This window comes from Stigmatopora nigra, chromosome 1 (assembly GCF_051989575.1).
Source record: "Stigmatopora nigra isolate UIUO_SnigA chromosome 1, RoL_Snig_1.1, whole genome shotgun sequence".
Classification (NCBI taxonomy): domain Eukaryota; kingdom Metazoa; phylum Chordata; class Actinopteri; order Syngnathiformes; family Syngnathidae; genus Stigmatopora; species Stigmatopora nigra.
In genome coordinates, this window is record NC_135508.1 from 3,194,929 (window position 1) to 3,212,164 (window position 17,236).

Sequence of the window (17,236 nt, forward strand, 5' to 3'; positions counted from 1 at the left end):
TATACACACATATACACACACATATAGACACACACATATACACACATACACACATATACACACACATACACACATATACACACATACACACACACACATACACACACACATACACACACATATACACACACATATACACACATATACACACATATACACACATACACACACGTATACACATGTACACACATATACACACATATACACACATATAGACACATACACACACATACACACATATACACACATATACACACATATACACACACATATACACACATACACACATATACACACATATACACACATTTACACACACATATACACACATACACACACATACACACAGATATACACAGATATACACACATACACACACATACACACACACATACACATATACACACATATACACATATACACACATATACACACATATACACACATATACACACAAATACACACACGTACACACAAGCACAACTCAAGAGCTCTCCGGTGACTCGGCCTCAATCTAGCGGCAAAGAAAAGAATCATCTCAGTGGAGTCATCCGGAGCAACAAAAAAAAAAAGTTAAGAGGCAGAAAAGTTTTCTGTCATGTCAGGATATGGACAGCTTTGTGGAAGAGCAGTTAGCAAACTACGGCTGGCGGGCTACATCCGGCCCCGTTAGGCTTTTTAATCCGGCCCGCCGACGTTGTCCAAACTTCTTTATAGGACTAGGTGTTAAATATCCCTAATGTTTAACACCTAGTCCTATAAAGAAGTTTGGACAACGTCGGCGGGCCGGATTAATATATTGAATTATTATTTTTTCCCCAAGATGGCGCCGTCACGCGGAAGCCAGTGGCAGTAGCTGTGTCCACTCTTATTTGTTTTTGGTGTTTTACAGCCCCTCTATCTTTTTTTAAATGACATTTTAACATTTCTTAATACATTCCTTTTTACTTGACTTTGTACTTTATACCTTTTACTTTAATGATGAGTGATGAGTATGTTAATACTTGAGTCCTTTTTTTCCTGTTTATGCTTCATATGTACTGTTAACGGATGCACTTTTTTATGTGTATCATATCTTGTGCTGACCCGGCCCATCTGTCACTTTTTTAAAGTCAATGTAGCCCTCGGGCCGAAAAGTTTGCCCACCCCTGGGTTAGCATGTCGGCCTCACAGTTCTAAGATCGAGGGTTTGAATCCTGGGTCGGTCCTTGCTCTGGGGAGTTTGGATGTTCTCCCTAGGTTTGTGTGGGGTTTCTCCGGGTACTGCGGTTTACACTCACATACCAGAAATATGTATGCTAAGGTAACTGGTTAAACACTAAATTAAGGGTTAGTTCGCGGGCCGATTTTATGTGGGCTGGACCATTTCAGATATTTTTTTTAAAAATTGGATTAAGAAATGGATCAAAATCTCTACATAATCACTTTTTTAAAATTGTCTGAGAAGGGGAACATTTATTTTAATTGATTTTCATTTCAATGGGAAACAAAGTTCATGTTTAAGTAGTAAACAGAAATATTTTTACATATTTTCACATTTTACTAAATTATTTTTGAACTAAAAACGCAAAACAATGGATTAAAAAAAATGCAATCAGTTAGTAATAGAAATCAGTGCGTTTTCTTGTGTTATTTTTTAAATAAATGCTGAAAAGACATTTGCCTTTGGCAATGGTGTCAATGCACATTTGAAATTTGTTACGTTATGTCCATAGCAAAGTTTTATAGACATTTAATTGGCCGAATATCTTAAGTCAAAGTACTCACCCAATGTGTTGAAGACACCATCAGCTTCTTCTTTAACCTGTTCATCCAGTCGCTCCATATTCTGTACAAGTAACGCAACCACCTGGCCCTCCAACTACACAAGAGAGAAGAAAAAACATTTCAAAAACTGAAAATAACCTTAAGGCATTTTAATAAAAAAGTGATCTCTGTCTTGTAATAAAGCAAAGGTGTCAAAGTGGCGTCCCGGGGGCCAAATCTGGCCTGCCGCATCATTTTGTGTGGCCCGGGAAAGTAAATCATGAGTTCCGACTTTCTGTTTTAGGATCAAATTAAAATGATGAGTATAGATCAGGGGCCCGGGGGCCACATTGACTTTAAAAAATTGACAGACGGGCAGGGTCAGCACAAGATACGTTCCACATAAAAAAGTGCATCCGTTAACAGTACATATGAAGCATAAACAGAAAAAAAGGACTAAAGTATTAACATACTCATCACTCATCATTAGAGTAAAAAGTATAAAGTACAAAGTAAAGTAAAAAGAAATATTAAGAAATATTAAAATGTAATTTAAAAAAGATAGAGGGGCTGTAAAACACGAAAACAAACAGTAGAGATGTATATAACATTTCCTGATTTTCCCTCTCTTATATCAATAATTGTCATTTTTTTAAACATTTTCTTCTGTGTATTTAGTTCAAAAATTATTTTGTAAAATCTAAAAATACATTTAAAAAAAGATCCAATAAACATTGTTTTTGATCTGTAAAAAAAATGAATATTCAGGGCTTTAAATCCAGTTATTTTAATCCATTTATAAAAAAAATAATAATAATATTTGGTGTCAAAGTGGCGGCCTAGGGGCCAAATCTGGCCCACCACATCATTTTGTGTGGCCCGGGAAAGTAAATGATGAGTGCCGACTTTCTGTTTTAGGATCAAAATAAAATGCAGATTATAGATGTATATTATTTTTGCTGATTTTCCCCCTTTTAAATCAATAATTGTCATATTTTAATCCATTCTTTCTGTTTTTTTAGTTCAAAAATCACTTTGTAAAATCTAAAAATATATTTAAATAAACATTGTTTTAGATCCATAAAAAACTGAATATTCAGGGATTTTAATCCAGTTCTTTAAATCCATTTATAAAAAAAAAAAAATCTAAATATTATATCTAAAATGGTCCGGCCCACATAAAATCGAGTTGACATTAAAGCGTCCCGAGAACGCAAGTGTCCTCAGTCAAGACTGCTAATCAAACAAAGCTCTCAGTCTGCCGTCCATCTGGATAAAAGTAGTCTTACACACAAAGGAGACAGACAGTCAGCACTGATTTATAAGCCACCGGAGACGGTCAGGGATCTTTTTGATTCATCTTATCAAGGCTAACACCTGGCCTTCGAGTAACAAGGACAGAAGACTTGGAGGCATAACAGCAAGTGAAGAGACAAATGTGTCCAACCAACCAACCCTTGCTGTCCTGAAACAGTCTCGCCTGAAGGATGCTGTAAAGACGAGCGGCGGTCTATATCGCTCCATTGACCAGTAAATGGACTGCATTTTTTTTATGTCATAGTTTTTTTCCCTCCCTTTTGAGTGTTGGAAAGTATTAAGCTAACAAGCCAATTCATAGACATAAAAAGAACAACTTGTCGTTTGTGCTATTTGTGGATGATTTAGCCACATCATGCTAAGGAAATAGTTAGAGAATGGAGATTCAGTTTGTGGCATCCCTATTGGGATAAGGGGATAGGGGTTTAATGATATATATATAAGGTTTTATTCACAAATGGGTTAGGGATGGAGTATGAGCAAGAGATGTTTTAGTTGGGTATAAAGTGCCAAAATAGCCACATTAGATTTAGTACAGTACAGTTCTAAAATGATCAAGTATACATTCTACAAATATGAAACAAAGCGTGTGTGACACTGTCAATATTGGTTTTTTTTTTTCATTTTACTCTTGATTTTTCGAGATGGAGGGTCGGCATAAGTATGTAATAATTTTGCCTTTAAAGACAACTGAAATTGTCATTTTCAATAAGAAGTGGCTACAAACTATTGAGTTATATTAAGCCAAATAAAAGCAAGTACAAAAACTGCATAAGATAACAGTTTCTCAGAATTGGGACCAAACTGTGCTTAAATACAACATTTGTCATTATTGGAGGAAGTTCTTTGTGGCATTTTATAGAAACTGGTCTCGAATCTTATTGTTATTTCAATGAAAAGAAAATATCTAAAAATAGGGGTCCTACCACAGTCATATATGTATATATATGTATGCATATGTATATGCATGTATATGCGTATATATGCATATGTATATGCATGTATATGCGTATATATGCATATATATATGCATATATATATATATATATATATATATATATATATATATATATATATATATATATATATATATATATATATATATATATATATATATATATATATATATATATATATATATATATATATATATATATATATATATATATATATAGATATATATATAGATATATATATGTATATATGTATATATATATATATATATATATATATATATATATATATATATATATATATATATATATATATATATATATATATATATATATATATATATATATATATATATATATATATATATATATATATATATATATAGGTATATATGATGTATGTATATGTATATAAATGTATGTATTTGTATGCATATGTACAGGGTGTCTCAAAAAAATGTACTCACTTTCAGAATGACCAGAAAACCTTTGAGTGAGTACATTTTATTCTAAAAGTGAGTTGTTGTTTTTTTGGACACCCTGTATATGTATGTAAGTGTAAATTTATACATGTGTATGTATGTGTATGTGTGTGTATGTATGTGTATGTATGTGTATGTATGTGTATGTATGTGTATGTATGTGTATGTATGTGTATGTATGTGTATGTATGTGTATGTATGTGTATGTATGTGTATGTATGTGTATGTATGTGTATGTATGTGTATGTATGTGTATGTATGTGTATGTATGTGTATGTATGTGTATGTATGTGTATGTATGTGTATGTATGTGTATGTATGTGTATGTATGTGTATGTATGTGTATGTATGTGTATGTATGTGTATGTATGTGTATGTATGTGTATGTATGTGTATGTACGTGTATGTATGTGTATGTATGTGTATGTATGTGTATGTATGTGTATTTATGTATAAATATATGTATGTAAATGTGAAAAAACACACACATTATATATTTTTGTTTTTAAATAAATTGTATCTCTGCTGTATAATATGAAGTAGCTTACCAGAGCATCTATTAGGACCTCGGCCCCCTCTTCGCTCTCATTGAGAGTGTCAATGTCTGTCAGCTCTTGAAGCAGGTCAACCACTGCTATGGCAACATGTAGACAAGGCTAAGGACAACAGCACTTTATTTGTTCCTGTTTTTTTTCTATTTAGGCCAGGGAGATCAGTCATATTCCATTAATAAATGTATTTTTTATAATTTTGGAAGGAAAAATCCCATGAGAGGATCTAACCGAAATGAACTGCAACTAGAGTGTCCAAAGACATATTTAAACAGGATTTGGGAACATGCAACCAGCTGAAAGGTCTGGAATTAATATGAATTTTTTAAAAGGTGAAGTTATACGGTTCGGAGTGGGCATACTGATTTGGAGTTTAAAAAAATAAAAAAATAAAATACTAAAATATTAAAATACTACAATATTAAAATACTAAAATATTAAAATACTAAAATACTAAAATACTAAAATACTAAAATCCTAAAATACTTAAATACTTAAATACTTAAATACTAAAATACTAAAATACTAAAATACTAAAATACCAAAATACCAAAATACCAACATACCAAAATACCAACATACCAAAATACCAACATACCAAAATACCAACATACCAAAATACTAATAAAATACCAAAATACTAAAATACCAAAATACTAAAATACCAAAATACTAATAAAATACTAAAATACTAATAAAATACTAAAATACTAATATACTAAAATACTAAAATACTAATAAAATACTGAAATACCAAAATACAAAAATACTAATAATATACCAAAATACTAATAAAATACCAAAATACCAATAAAATACCAAAATACTAATAAAATACTAAAATACTCATAAAATACTAAAATATACTAAAATACTAAAAAACTAAAATATACTAAAATATACTAAAATACCAAAATATACTAAATACTAAAATATACTAAAATACTAAAATATACTAAAATAAAAATATACTAAAATACTTGAATATACTAAAATAAAAATATAGTAAAATACTAAAATATACTAAAATAAAAATATACTAAATTACTAAAATATACTAAAATAAAAATATACTAAATTACTAAAATATACTAAAATACTAGAATATACTAAAATAAAAATATAGTAAAATACTAAAATATACTAAAATTCTAAAATACTAAAGTATACTAAAATATACTAAAATAATAAAAACTCATTTGAGCCAGGACTTGAAGGCAATTTTAAGGGTACGGCTTATACGCTGAAGCAGTCAAGATGCAAGAAAATACGGTAAGCGTGTACGGACGGAATTGCAAAAAGGATATCCGTGTTTTCATGACTCAGAAGGCTCATCAATGAGTGAACAGAGTTGAGCTCCACAAGCAGATGATAGAGATCCGGCATTGTGGCAATCACATGCATTTCCTGGATAATGTCATTCAGGTCCAATTCCGACTCCATGAACCTGCACGATAGAATAAAATATGAGATCAGAGGGAAAAAAAGGCTTGTGTCTAACAGTGGTAGAAAAGAAATGACATTGCCTGGACGCAAAGAAAGATGGAGTAGGCAATCTTACTTTTCTGGATTGTCGGGGAATTTAATCCTGAGTTCCTGATTTTTGTAGGATCGTTTTTCAAAGGTCAGGATCATTTTTTTCACCGAGCTCTCGTCTACCGGCTCTGCCTATTTGAGAGAAAAGGGTAAAGATGAAAGAAACATAAGAAGCCTTTTTTTTTTTTTTGCCGAGGCGACACACGGCTAAATGGCAGGACAAAAAGACACCCTAATTATGTGAGTGCACCATCTTTGGGGAATTTTAAAAGGAAGAGAGAGAATGTCTTCTAGCTTGCTAAAAGCTTGAAAGTACCGTGATGGTGGACACATAACGACAGGTTAGGATATGAGACAAAGTTAGAGATTAAATAGAGTAAAATATGAAAACTCTTCTTTGTTTTAACTTTGTAACAATAGCATAAAATGAAGGTACCGTATTTTCACGACTATAAGGCGCACTTAAAAGTCTTAAATTTTCTCCAAAATAGACAGTGCGCCTTATAATACAGTGCGCCTTATATATGGAAAAAACAGATAACCAAAAACGAAAAACCACCACTGTCGGATATTTAAAAAACACAAACGCCTGAACTGAAACAATACTGTTAAATATGCAGATGCCATCTTAGTTTACAACATCTTCCATCATATAGCTCCTCCCCCACTGCAAGATTTTATACAAAAAAAATCCAAAAGATACACAATGGCTGGCTCTAAAGGTGGCTGTGTAGTGAGTGCTTCATACCTGGAAGCCACTAGCAATTACCGTATTTTCACAACTGTAAGGGGCACTTGAAAGTCTTAAATTTTCTCCAAAATAGACAGTGTGCCTTATAATACAGAGCGCCTTATATATGGAAAAAATGTCAATAATTGAGGGTGCGCCTTATAGTCGTGAAAATACGATCAATGGTTTTGCAGATGAAGAATGTGTTGGTCACTTCATTTCTTTATTGTATTTTGTTATTATATTTTGCTGTATACATGTTCATTGTGTGCGGATGTTAAAAAGACACCAAAGTACCGTATATTTTCCAAGTATAAGTTGCACCCTTAAAATTGTTGCATTTTACAATTTCTCTCAAATAAGCCTCACCCTTAAAATCGTTGAATTTTACAATTTCTCCGCGTATAAGTCGCACCCTTAAAAATCGTTGAATTGTACAATTTCTCGCGTATAAGTTACACCCTTAAAATCATTGAATTTTACAATTTCTCTAGTATAAGCCACCTCCTGATTTACAATTTTTATCTCCACATTTATGGTTTAAATAAGGAGTACAAATGTTTTATTTTTAAGGGAAAATCTTAAGAAAAATCATCGCATGTGGTATTTCTGAGATACTTTATCTATCGAAAGGATCGTATGTTGGATGGCACATTCCGAAAGAGTGTTACCAGCTCATACACAAATTCAAAAAGGAAGTCAGGTGAGAAGTACAACCAGGAAGTGTGCCCATAGCGGTCTAGTTTGTCATCCCTCGGTAAGATGGCGGTTCCCTCAGTGAGCAAAGGCAGGCACAAGTAATGAAGTTATTTCACATTTTATGCAAGATACGGTTCAATTTTTTCTTGAATTTCATTCATAAACATTAAAATAAATTTTGCCTTTAGCATTTTATATATTTATCTTTTCTCTATTTTGAAATAATTGACCTAATCTGCCTCATTGTCTTACATTATGGCGTTTATTTGTCATCTTGCAGTTCTGTACATGTCAAGTCTAATTTATGCGCATATAAGCCGTACCCTGGATTCCATCATCATTATTTTGAGCGACAAATACGGAATATATGCGTTAAAATACGATGTTTTCACGTGTTTTCCGATTTTATAAATATATAAACTTGGCTGCTATTTTACCAGGTGTCCATGTTCATTTTCGTCAAAAGCCCAGAATGTAATTTTCCATTCCACTTAATAGTTTTTTTTCTTTGTACTTAAGTGACACAAAACACAGGGGAAGAAACACAATTAGAAAACCAGGCGAGGATGAAGTATTTTGCCAACCTGCTAAGCCAAGAAATGTGCCTCTGAGCCAGATGGCAAACGACGGCGAGGGTGGAGATCGCGAGGAAGAAAAAAGGGACATAAACAGGAACTAATCGTTTGAAAAATGAATTGTACTAAACCACAGCAAATGCACATACATACATTTTTAAACAGCTTCATTTACTGTTCATACTGTTGCAGCTGAATATTTATTTTTTTATAGATCTAAAACAATGCTTACTTCAGCTTTATTTGTTTTTTATTTATTTAGTATGTATTAATTTGGTGTTTATTTATTTAGTACTTATTAATTTGGTGTTTATTTATTTAGTATTTCTTAGTTTAGTATTTATTTATTTAGTATTTATTTAGTATTTATTTAGTATTTATTTAGTATTTATTTAGTATTTATTTAGTATTTATTTAGTATTTATTTAGTATTTATTTAGTATTTATTTAGTATTTATTTAGTATTTATTTAGTATTTATTTAGTATTTATTTAGTATTTATTTAGTATATATTTTTTTAGTATTTATTCATTTTGTATTTACTGATTTTGAATTTATTGATTTTGTATTTATTTATTTACTATTTATTTATGTTGTATTTATTTAATTTATAATTATTTATTTTATATTTATTAATTTTGTATTTATTTATTTATTCATTTTTGTTTATTCATTTAGTATTTATTTATTTAGTATTTATTTATTTAGTATTTATTTAATATTTATTTATTTAGTATTTATTTATTTAGTATTTATATATTTAGTATTTATTTATTTAGTATCTATTTATTTAGTATCTATTTCTTTAGCATATCTTTATTTAGTATGTATTTATTTAGTATTTATTTAGTATTTATTTATTTATTTATTAACTTATTTATTACCTATCTATTTTTGTCCACAATGTATTTTTCTGTGTCTGTATTGCTCAATGCCGGGACGATTTATGCTTCCAAACAATTGCATTTGAATTATGGGTCCATAATATGTAATACCTCTACTTAAAAAAATAATTGGTTCAAGAACTTTTTTCGTAATTTAAAAATTTTGTAAGTAGAGCAGTACTTTATATGTAAATTCTCTAATTAGTTCCACAGTCCTCACACAACTGCCAAATAAACCTTTTAAACCGGTGAAAGTGTCCCAATTTTGTATAAAAGATGTGAGAAACAAACAAAAAATTAGGTCAAATTATAAGATAATGATTTATTAATGTCTTAAAATGAATAAAATGGCCGAATATCTTGGTGAAAATGTTACCTGTACGGCCGTTATAACGCTGTTATAGCTCCATATTAATATACTTTATTAAATTTTCCTTTTTAATTCAACTGTGCGGTCATTTTTCATATTAAACGCTTGCATGGCGACGTCCCTCATGATGCTTTTAGAACTACTAATTTTCTTTCCCAATACACGACAGCAAGATTGTTTACATTCAAAATTGTTGTTTTTGGGTGTATAAATAAAAGAGCCTGTACCTCAGGATCATCTTCATCCTGGTCCATCAGTTTCTCCAGGATTTTCTTCCGATCCACAACCAAGTCGTCACTGTCCTTTGTGGGTCCATCAGCTCCATCTTTGTTTCTTCCACTTGAAAGTCTCGGATGCTTTGCACTTCTCTGGTCGTTATCTCCAGCATCATCTTCCCTGGAACGTGATGCTCCTCTATCAGGCTGCAAAATGAGAGATATGTTGATATGACTTATTATAAATCTACTTAAAAAGTGTGTAATGTGAAATGAAAATATTTGACAACATTTGTACTTCTAGTAGCAATAAAAGTAAAAATAATTATTAGGAAGAAGAGAACAGGGTGAAAATAAAGCATCTATAATTATTCTCAGTAGTTACAAAGTCTGTACTTGCACTAAAACGACAAAAGGCTGCTAACCACTTTACAGTCTTCACTTGTTTGTGATTTTTTTCTGCTATTAATTATGAAAAAATATGGATATATATTTTTTAAAGTTGACAAAAGTGGGAAAATCTACACTCTAGCTACTAGGACTCAGCACTGAAGGGAAAAAAAGGTAGTTATAATAGGGGTGACCCTACTTCGCGATTTTTCGAGGATCGCGGCCATGTCTGGTCGACAATAACCGCGATATTTGAGGGATTACTGTAGTCACTTTTTGTTGACTACTTATCAATGCTAACTACTCACGATCGTGACTAAATGTTTATTTATTAGTTATTCTTTGATGCTTTATTTATTATTTATCATTATTATTTGTTTTTGCACTTCGCGGTAAAGTTTTAAATCTCTTTTTATACTACTTGTATAGCGACAATGAATGCATTCAATTTAAAAAGAATATACCGTGACAATAAAAAAGGCTAAATTGTGAGATCAATGTTCCTCGTGGGTGACTTTAAATGTGGAAATATCTGGAATAAGGGATTATTGAAAGGAAAAAGGGTAAAATAGAAAACTTCTGCAATAAATGGCGATTCGACTCGTTTTCCGTAGCTAGCCCGTTAGCAACAAACACGAAAAATCTATTTAAAAGCACAAGCAAAATATCGGCTACGCGATCCATAAAGACTTTTGAAAGCAATATATTTGTATGTATTTTATGTATAATTAAATGGAAGCATGCGCATACAAAAGAGAGACACGGAAGCGCCGTGTGCAATTCAATGGACTCTCAAAAATAAATAAAGTATATAAAATAGAGTAAGCATTCGGTGGATCCGATTTCATACCTGATAGCTTAACAGCTCACCAACATCCATTTTCTTCGGATGTGAAAACTGCAACGTCGAACGTTATAAATTTAAAAGAAACAAGTAATTCCTAGTGTGTATTTTTACCCTGTTGACGGTGAGCATGCGCGAGTTACACACGTATGCCGTAAATCAGTTTAGATGTGTCGTTGAGCGATGCTGTTGTCGTAAAAGCCACTACGTATTGATGAAAATAAAATTGAATGAGCCCAAATAGCGTCGTTTTGTAAGTTTTGTGTTAATGTACCAAAGTTGAAATTTAAATAATAACAATACTAATAAATTTAATCACAGGGCAATATTAATAATAATAATAATGATGATAATCATGACGATTATAATGATGATTATAATGATAATGATGATAATGATGATAATGATGATAATGAGGATAATGAGGATAATGATAATAATAATAATAATAATAATAATAATAATAATAATAATAATAATAATAATAATAATAATAATAATAATAATAATAATAATAATAATAATAATAATAATAATAATAATAATAATAATAATAATAATAATAATAATAATAATAATAATAATAATAATAATAATAATAATAATAATAATAATAATAATAATAATAATAATAATAATAATAATAATAATAATAATAATAATAATAATAATAATAATAATAATAATAATAATAATAATAATAATAATAATAATAATAATAATAATAATAATAATAATAATAATAATAATAATGATATAATGATAATAATAATAATGGTAATAATAATGATAATAATAATGATAATAATAATGATAATAATAATGATAATAGTAATGATAATAATAATGATAATACTAATGATAATAATTATTATTATTATACTACTACTACTATTACTACCACTACAACTACTAACGCTACTACCACTACTACTACTACCACTACTACCACTACTACCACTACTACCATTACTACCACTACTACCACTACTACCACTACTACCACTACTACCACTACTACCACTACCAGTACTCCTACTGCTACTACTCCTACTACTCCTACTACTCCTACTCCTCCTACTACTCCTACTACTCCTACTACTCCTACTCCTACTACTCCTACTACTCCTACCACTCCTGCTACTCCTACAACTCCCACTACCACTACTACTATTACTACCACTACTACTATTACTACTACTACTACTACTACTACTACTACTACTACTACTACTACTACTACTACTACTACTACCACTACCACTACCACTACCACTACCACTACCACTACCACTACCACTACTACTACTACTAATAATAATAATAATAATAACAATAATAATAATAATAATTCTTACTTTTTATTAACTTCCCTAACTTACCTTGACCCTGTCTAAATACTTCAAAGTGCACGTCTACAAAAAAAAAACTATTTTTTTTTTAAATACGACACTTAACCTGGACCCCTATTTGCCCTCATTTTAAAGTTATTATGATGCAGTATTAAAGCTACTAAAGATTGGAGTTATATTGCAGCGGCATCATGGGTGTACCACGGGCTGACTTGTTTTACTGCAAGCAATGTAAAGCTATACCAGATCATGACAAGTCACCATCCATCATCCATTTATCATCTTCCGATTCAGGGGGGCTACATCCCCCCACAGTGTTGAGGATACACAGCTTCCTTCCCTTTTCTGATACACCAGATGATTTCAACTAAGATAAATCACCCTCCTACATTCTACAGCCTTCCCCTGAAGTAACCTAGGGCCTTCTAGAGGACCTTATCTTAAAAAAAATGTTAAGTATGCTGGTAAATATTTGACATTCAAACCTGAGGACAAAAATTCAAAATAGTGGTGTTTGTCAACTTCAAACCAAATTGACATATGGATTGACAGAGTGGCAGTTTTGGCCTGCTGGTAAAGAGATTAGATTGCATAGTGAGAAGGTTAATGAGATTTTCTATCTCATGGCTTGAACTTACATTAAATTGACATGCTGTGATTACATTTAATTGACCTGTGAAATGAGCCTGCCCCTCGAAATGTTAAGAATGGAGAGATATTTCAGCTTTGAGAGGGAAGATGACAATGGTAAGATAGAAATAGAGTATAGTATAAGTACTTATAAGTCTTAGATATGATTTGAGTGAGTAGCGATCCTTTAAGTGGGAAAATCATGATGAATGTTACTTGTATTATACTTTTAATATATGCCTAAATCCACAAAACTTCATAAATTTTGCTCTTTAATGTCGATTTTTTGTCGTAGAGTGCAAATTAAAACCAAAATCAATGAATTAAAAGAATTGTATTAAAAGCCCTGAATATTCTGTTTTTTATAGATCTAAAACAATGTTTATTTGAGCTTTTTTATATATTTTTGATTTTACGAAATGATTTTTGAACTAAAAACAGAAAAAATGGATTAAAAATTAGAATTATTGGTTTAAAAGTGGGCAAAATCAGGAAATGTAATATACATCTATAATCTTCATTTTAATTTGATCCTAAAACAGAAAGTCAGCACTTATAATTTACTTTCCTGGGCCACACAAAATGATGCGGCGGGCCAGATTTGGCCCCCGGGCCGCCACTTTGACAGATGTGGCGTACATAATTTGAAACGATCAAAAAACGTATAAAATACGGGGAAAAGTACAAGTTGACAGGTATGTATGTGAAGGAAATGTACACATTGGCTTATTCTACAAAAAAATACACCAAAAACAAATGGATTAGGCCAGGGGTGGACAAACTTTTGGGCTCGGGCGCCAGATTGACTTTAAAAAATTGACAGATGGGCCGGGTCTGCAAAAGATGCGATACATATAAAAAAGTGCATCTGTTAACAGTACATATGAAACATAAACAGAAAAAAAGGACTAAAGTATTAACATACTCATCACTCATCATTAAAGTAAAAAGTATAAAGTAAAAAGTAAAAAGTAAAAAGTAAAAAGTAAAAAGTAAAAAGTAAAAAGTAAAAAGTAAAAAGTAAAAAGTATAAAGTATAAAGTAAAAAGTATAAAGTAAAAAGTATAAAGTAAAAAGTATAAAGTAAAAAGTATAAAGTAAAAAGTATAAAGTAAAAAGTATAAAGTACAAAGTGAATTAATAAGGAATGTATTATGTAATATTAAAATGTCATTTAAAAAAGATAGAGGGGCTGTAAAACCCGAAAAAAATTAGAATGGACAGAACTACGGCCACTGGCTTCTGTGTCACGGCGCCATCTTGGAAAAAAAAACAACCAAAAAAATAAAAAAAAACATTACTTGGACAATGTCGGCGGGCCGGATTAAAATGCCTAGTGGGCCGAATGTGGCCCGCGGGCCGCAGTTTTCCCATTCCTTGGTGTGTGGAGTCAGTACCTATGCAGTGTATAAACACCAGTTTGGGCCTCTTAAAGGCAAAATAAACTACAGTCTAGTATCTAATGCAAACATTGTGTAGTGATAATAAAGTTTTGAATTCAATTTAAGCATTAATATAAGCATCCTCCGTTCAACGGCCGAGGAGGTATCGCCCTTGCCAGAACTCTGACTTTGTACCCCCAACCAAGTTGAGGAAATGATGGATGTCAGATCTAATTTTAAACAGCCCACTTTAACACCGACAAGTCAGTCGGAGAAGATGGGCGACCAGTGTCTGGAAAAACAGCTGGGCCGAGCGGATAAGGCCGACGGCTTCGGACCACCTACCGGAGTGTTTGTGCGGGTGTGTGTGTCTTTACACAGGAAGCCATCTGTCTTGCTTGGGGGGGAGTTTGAAGGCCGTTTCTTTAGAAGCAGGAATATGAAATAATATAAAAGTTCATATTATTTAGCTGCACAAGTCAGGAAAATATATTATTTGGCCAGAGGTTGTTGATAGGCAGGATTGTGTAAGTGTCTGCGCCCCGTCTGCGTCGTAAAATTCATGAATGGTTCTTTCAATTGGTTCATTTTTTAGTGGTTTATGGTTATTTTTAGGAATTTGGAATCTTACTCAATCACGGGAGTAGAAAAATATATTTTTAGTATTGCAGATTTACAAAAAAATAGGCCTGTAAGTGTCTGCGCCCCGTCTGTGTCGTAAAATTCATGAATGGTTCTTTCAATTGGTTCATTTTTTGGTTGTTTATGGTTCTTTTTAGGAATTTGGAGTTTTACTCAATCACGGGAGTACAAAAATATATTTTTTGTATTGCATATTTACAAAAAAATAGGCCTGTAAGTGTCTGCGCCCCGTCTGTGTCGTAAAATTCATGAATAATTCTTCCAATTGGTTCATTTTTGTAGTGGTTTATGGTTCTTTTTAGGAATTAGGAATTTGGAATTTTACTCAACCACAGGAGTACAAAAATATATTTTTAGTATTAGAGATTTACAAAAAAATAGTTTCAAAAATATTTGTCTAAGTAATTCTACGTAATTTTCCCATTAAAAAAGAATAAGATGAAAATAGTCACAAAAATTAAATTAAAAACCTGATTCACTGCCTACGGTCGATTATGCTTACTATGTTAACTTTATTAATATTAACATAGAAAGTTCAATTGAATAGATATTAAGGAAATAGATCCGAATTTATTAAGGTTTTAGGGGATCTCATGGCCAGTCTTTTCATGCTACTAAATTATTTCTGGATAAAATGGAGGAATAAGACCTTGGTGCATTGTTTAAATATTAATAGTAATCTGGTGATAGATTTGTAAAATTGCTGCCTCATTTCACAGAATTGTATATTAAAATGATGTATTACTTGGTGGCTTTTGTATGTAAAATTTGAAATAATTTCCCCAAATTAGCATTAGCATGTAATGGCTAATGTTAGGACATGGGTGTCAAACATTGGTTGGCGGGTCGCGTTAACGTCAACTCGATTTTATGTGGGTCGGACCATTTTAGATATAATATTTAGATTTTTTTTTTATAAATGGATTAAAAGCCCTGAATATTAAGTTTTTTATAGATCTAAAACAATGTTTATTTTAGCTTTTTTTAAATATATTTTTTAGATTTTACAAAATGATTTTTGAACTAAAAACACTGAAAAAATGATGAAAAAATTACAATTAATGATTTAAAAGGGTAAAAATCAGGAAATTTAATATACATCTTTACTCTTCATTTTAATTTAATCCTAAAACAAAAAGTCGGCACTCATCATTTACTTTCCCGGGCCACACAAAATGCTGCAGCGGGCCAGATTTGGCCCCCGGACCGCCACTTTGACACACCCGTAATTGGTAATAAATTCCAAGATTTTGAAGGGAATTAAACAGTCACCTCTAGAGCCAGCCCTTGTTGATGTGTTGGAATTTTTTTGTACAAAATCTTGCTTTGGGGGAGGAGCTTTGCGTTAGAAAATTTTGTAAACTACAATGACATTTTCTAAGCAAATATAAGCGTCAACTATAATAGAATTTAACAAAAAAACATGTTAAAAAGTTCAAGTATTCCTATTGATACATGTATTTTCTTCATTACTACTCAGTGTATAAAGTGGCATTCAATTTCCATTTATCAACAAATGCTATTAAAGGCTAAAATGTAAACACAAACGTATTAGACAAGCAGGATGTGAATTGCGTTGTTAGGAAGGTGTTTTCTAACTCAGCCTGATGATGATGCATTGCTTGCTGGGTAAGCTGATTAAATCACTGCGCACAAGGCGAGAGGTAGCGTTACCACTTTATAAGGCTGTTGGCATGGTAACCAATATCCGCAACACTCTCTGTCTCTCACAATTTCCCTTTTTTTCCCTCCTCATCCCCCCTATTTGCATCCTGCACATTTTTTATTCGTACTTTGCATGCAGAAACGGTCTGATAAATAATGCCCGCCTCGCTAAATATAATTTATCTCAATGAACACAGCTACCTGCTGAGCTCGAAGTAAAAAAAAAAAAAAAAATGCTGATACTAGTGGTGTCAAAGTGGCAGCCCGGGGGCC

The 17,236-nt window shown here is 31.5% G+C and overlaps 1 protein-coding gene across 1 annotated transcript in view; it reads right to left on the minus strand.

The window, feature by feature from the left end:
* ctnnbl1 (catenin, beta like 1) overlaps nt 1–11,468 on the minus strand; it is a 45,935-nt gene extending 34,467 nt beyond the window's left edge. Inside the window, exons 1-6 of the mRNA XM_077718038.1 lie at nt 11,299–11,468; nt 10,071–10,265; nt 6,611–6,717; nt 6,355–6,496; nt 5,047–5,142; nt 1,768–1,861 (exon numbers count right to left, since the gene is read on the minus strand). Coding sequence (XP_077574164.1) covers nt 1,768–1,861; nt 5,047–5,142; nt 6,355–6,496; nt 6,611–6,717; nt 10,071–10,265; nt 11,299–11,328 — 664 coding nt within the window. The 5' untranslated portion in view covers nt 11,329–11,468. The remainder of the gene's footprint in view (nt 1–1,767; nt 1,862–5,046; nt 5,143–6,354; nt 6,497–6,610; nt 6,718–10,070; nt 10,266–11,298) is intronic.
* Nucleotides 11,469–17,236: the final 5,768 nt, after the last annotated feature.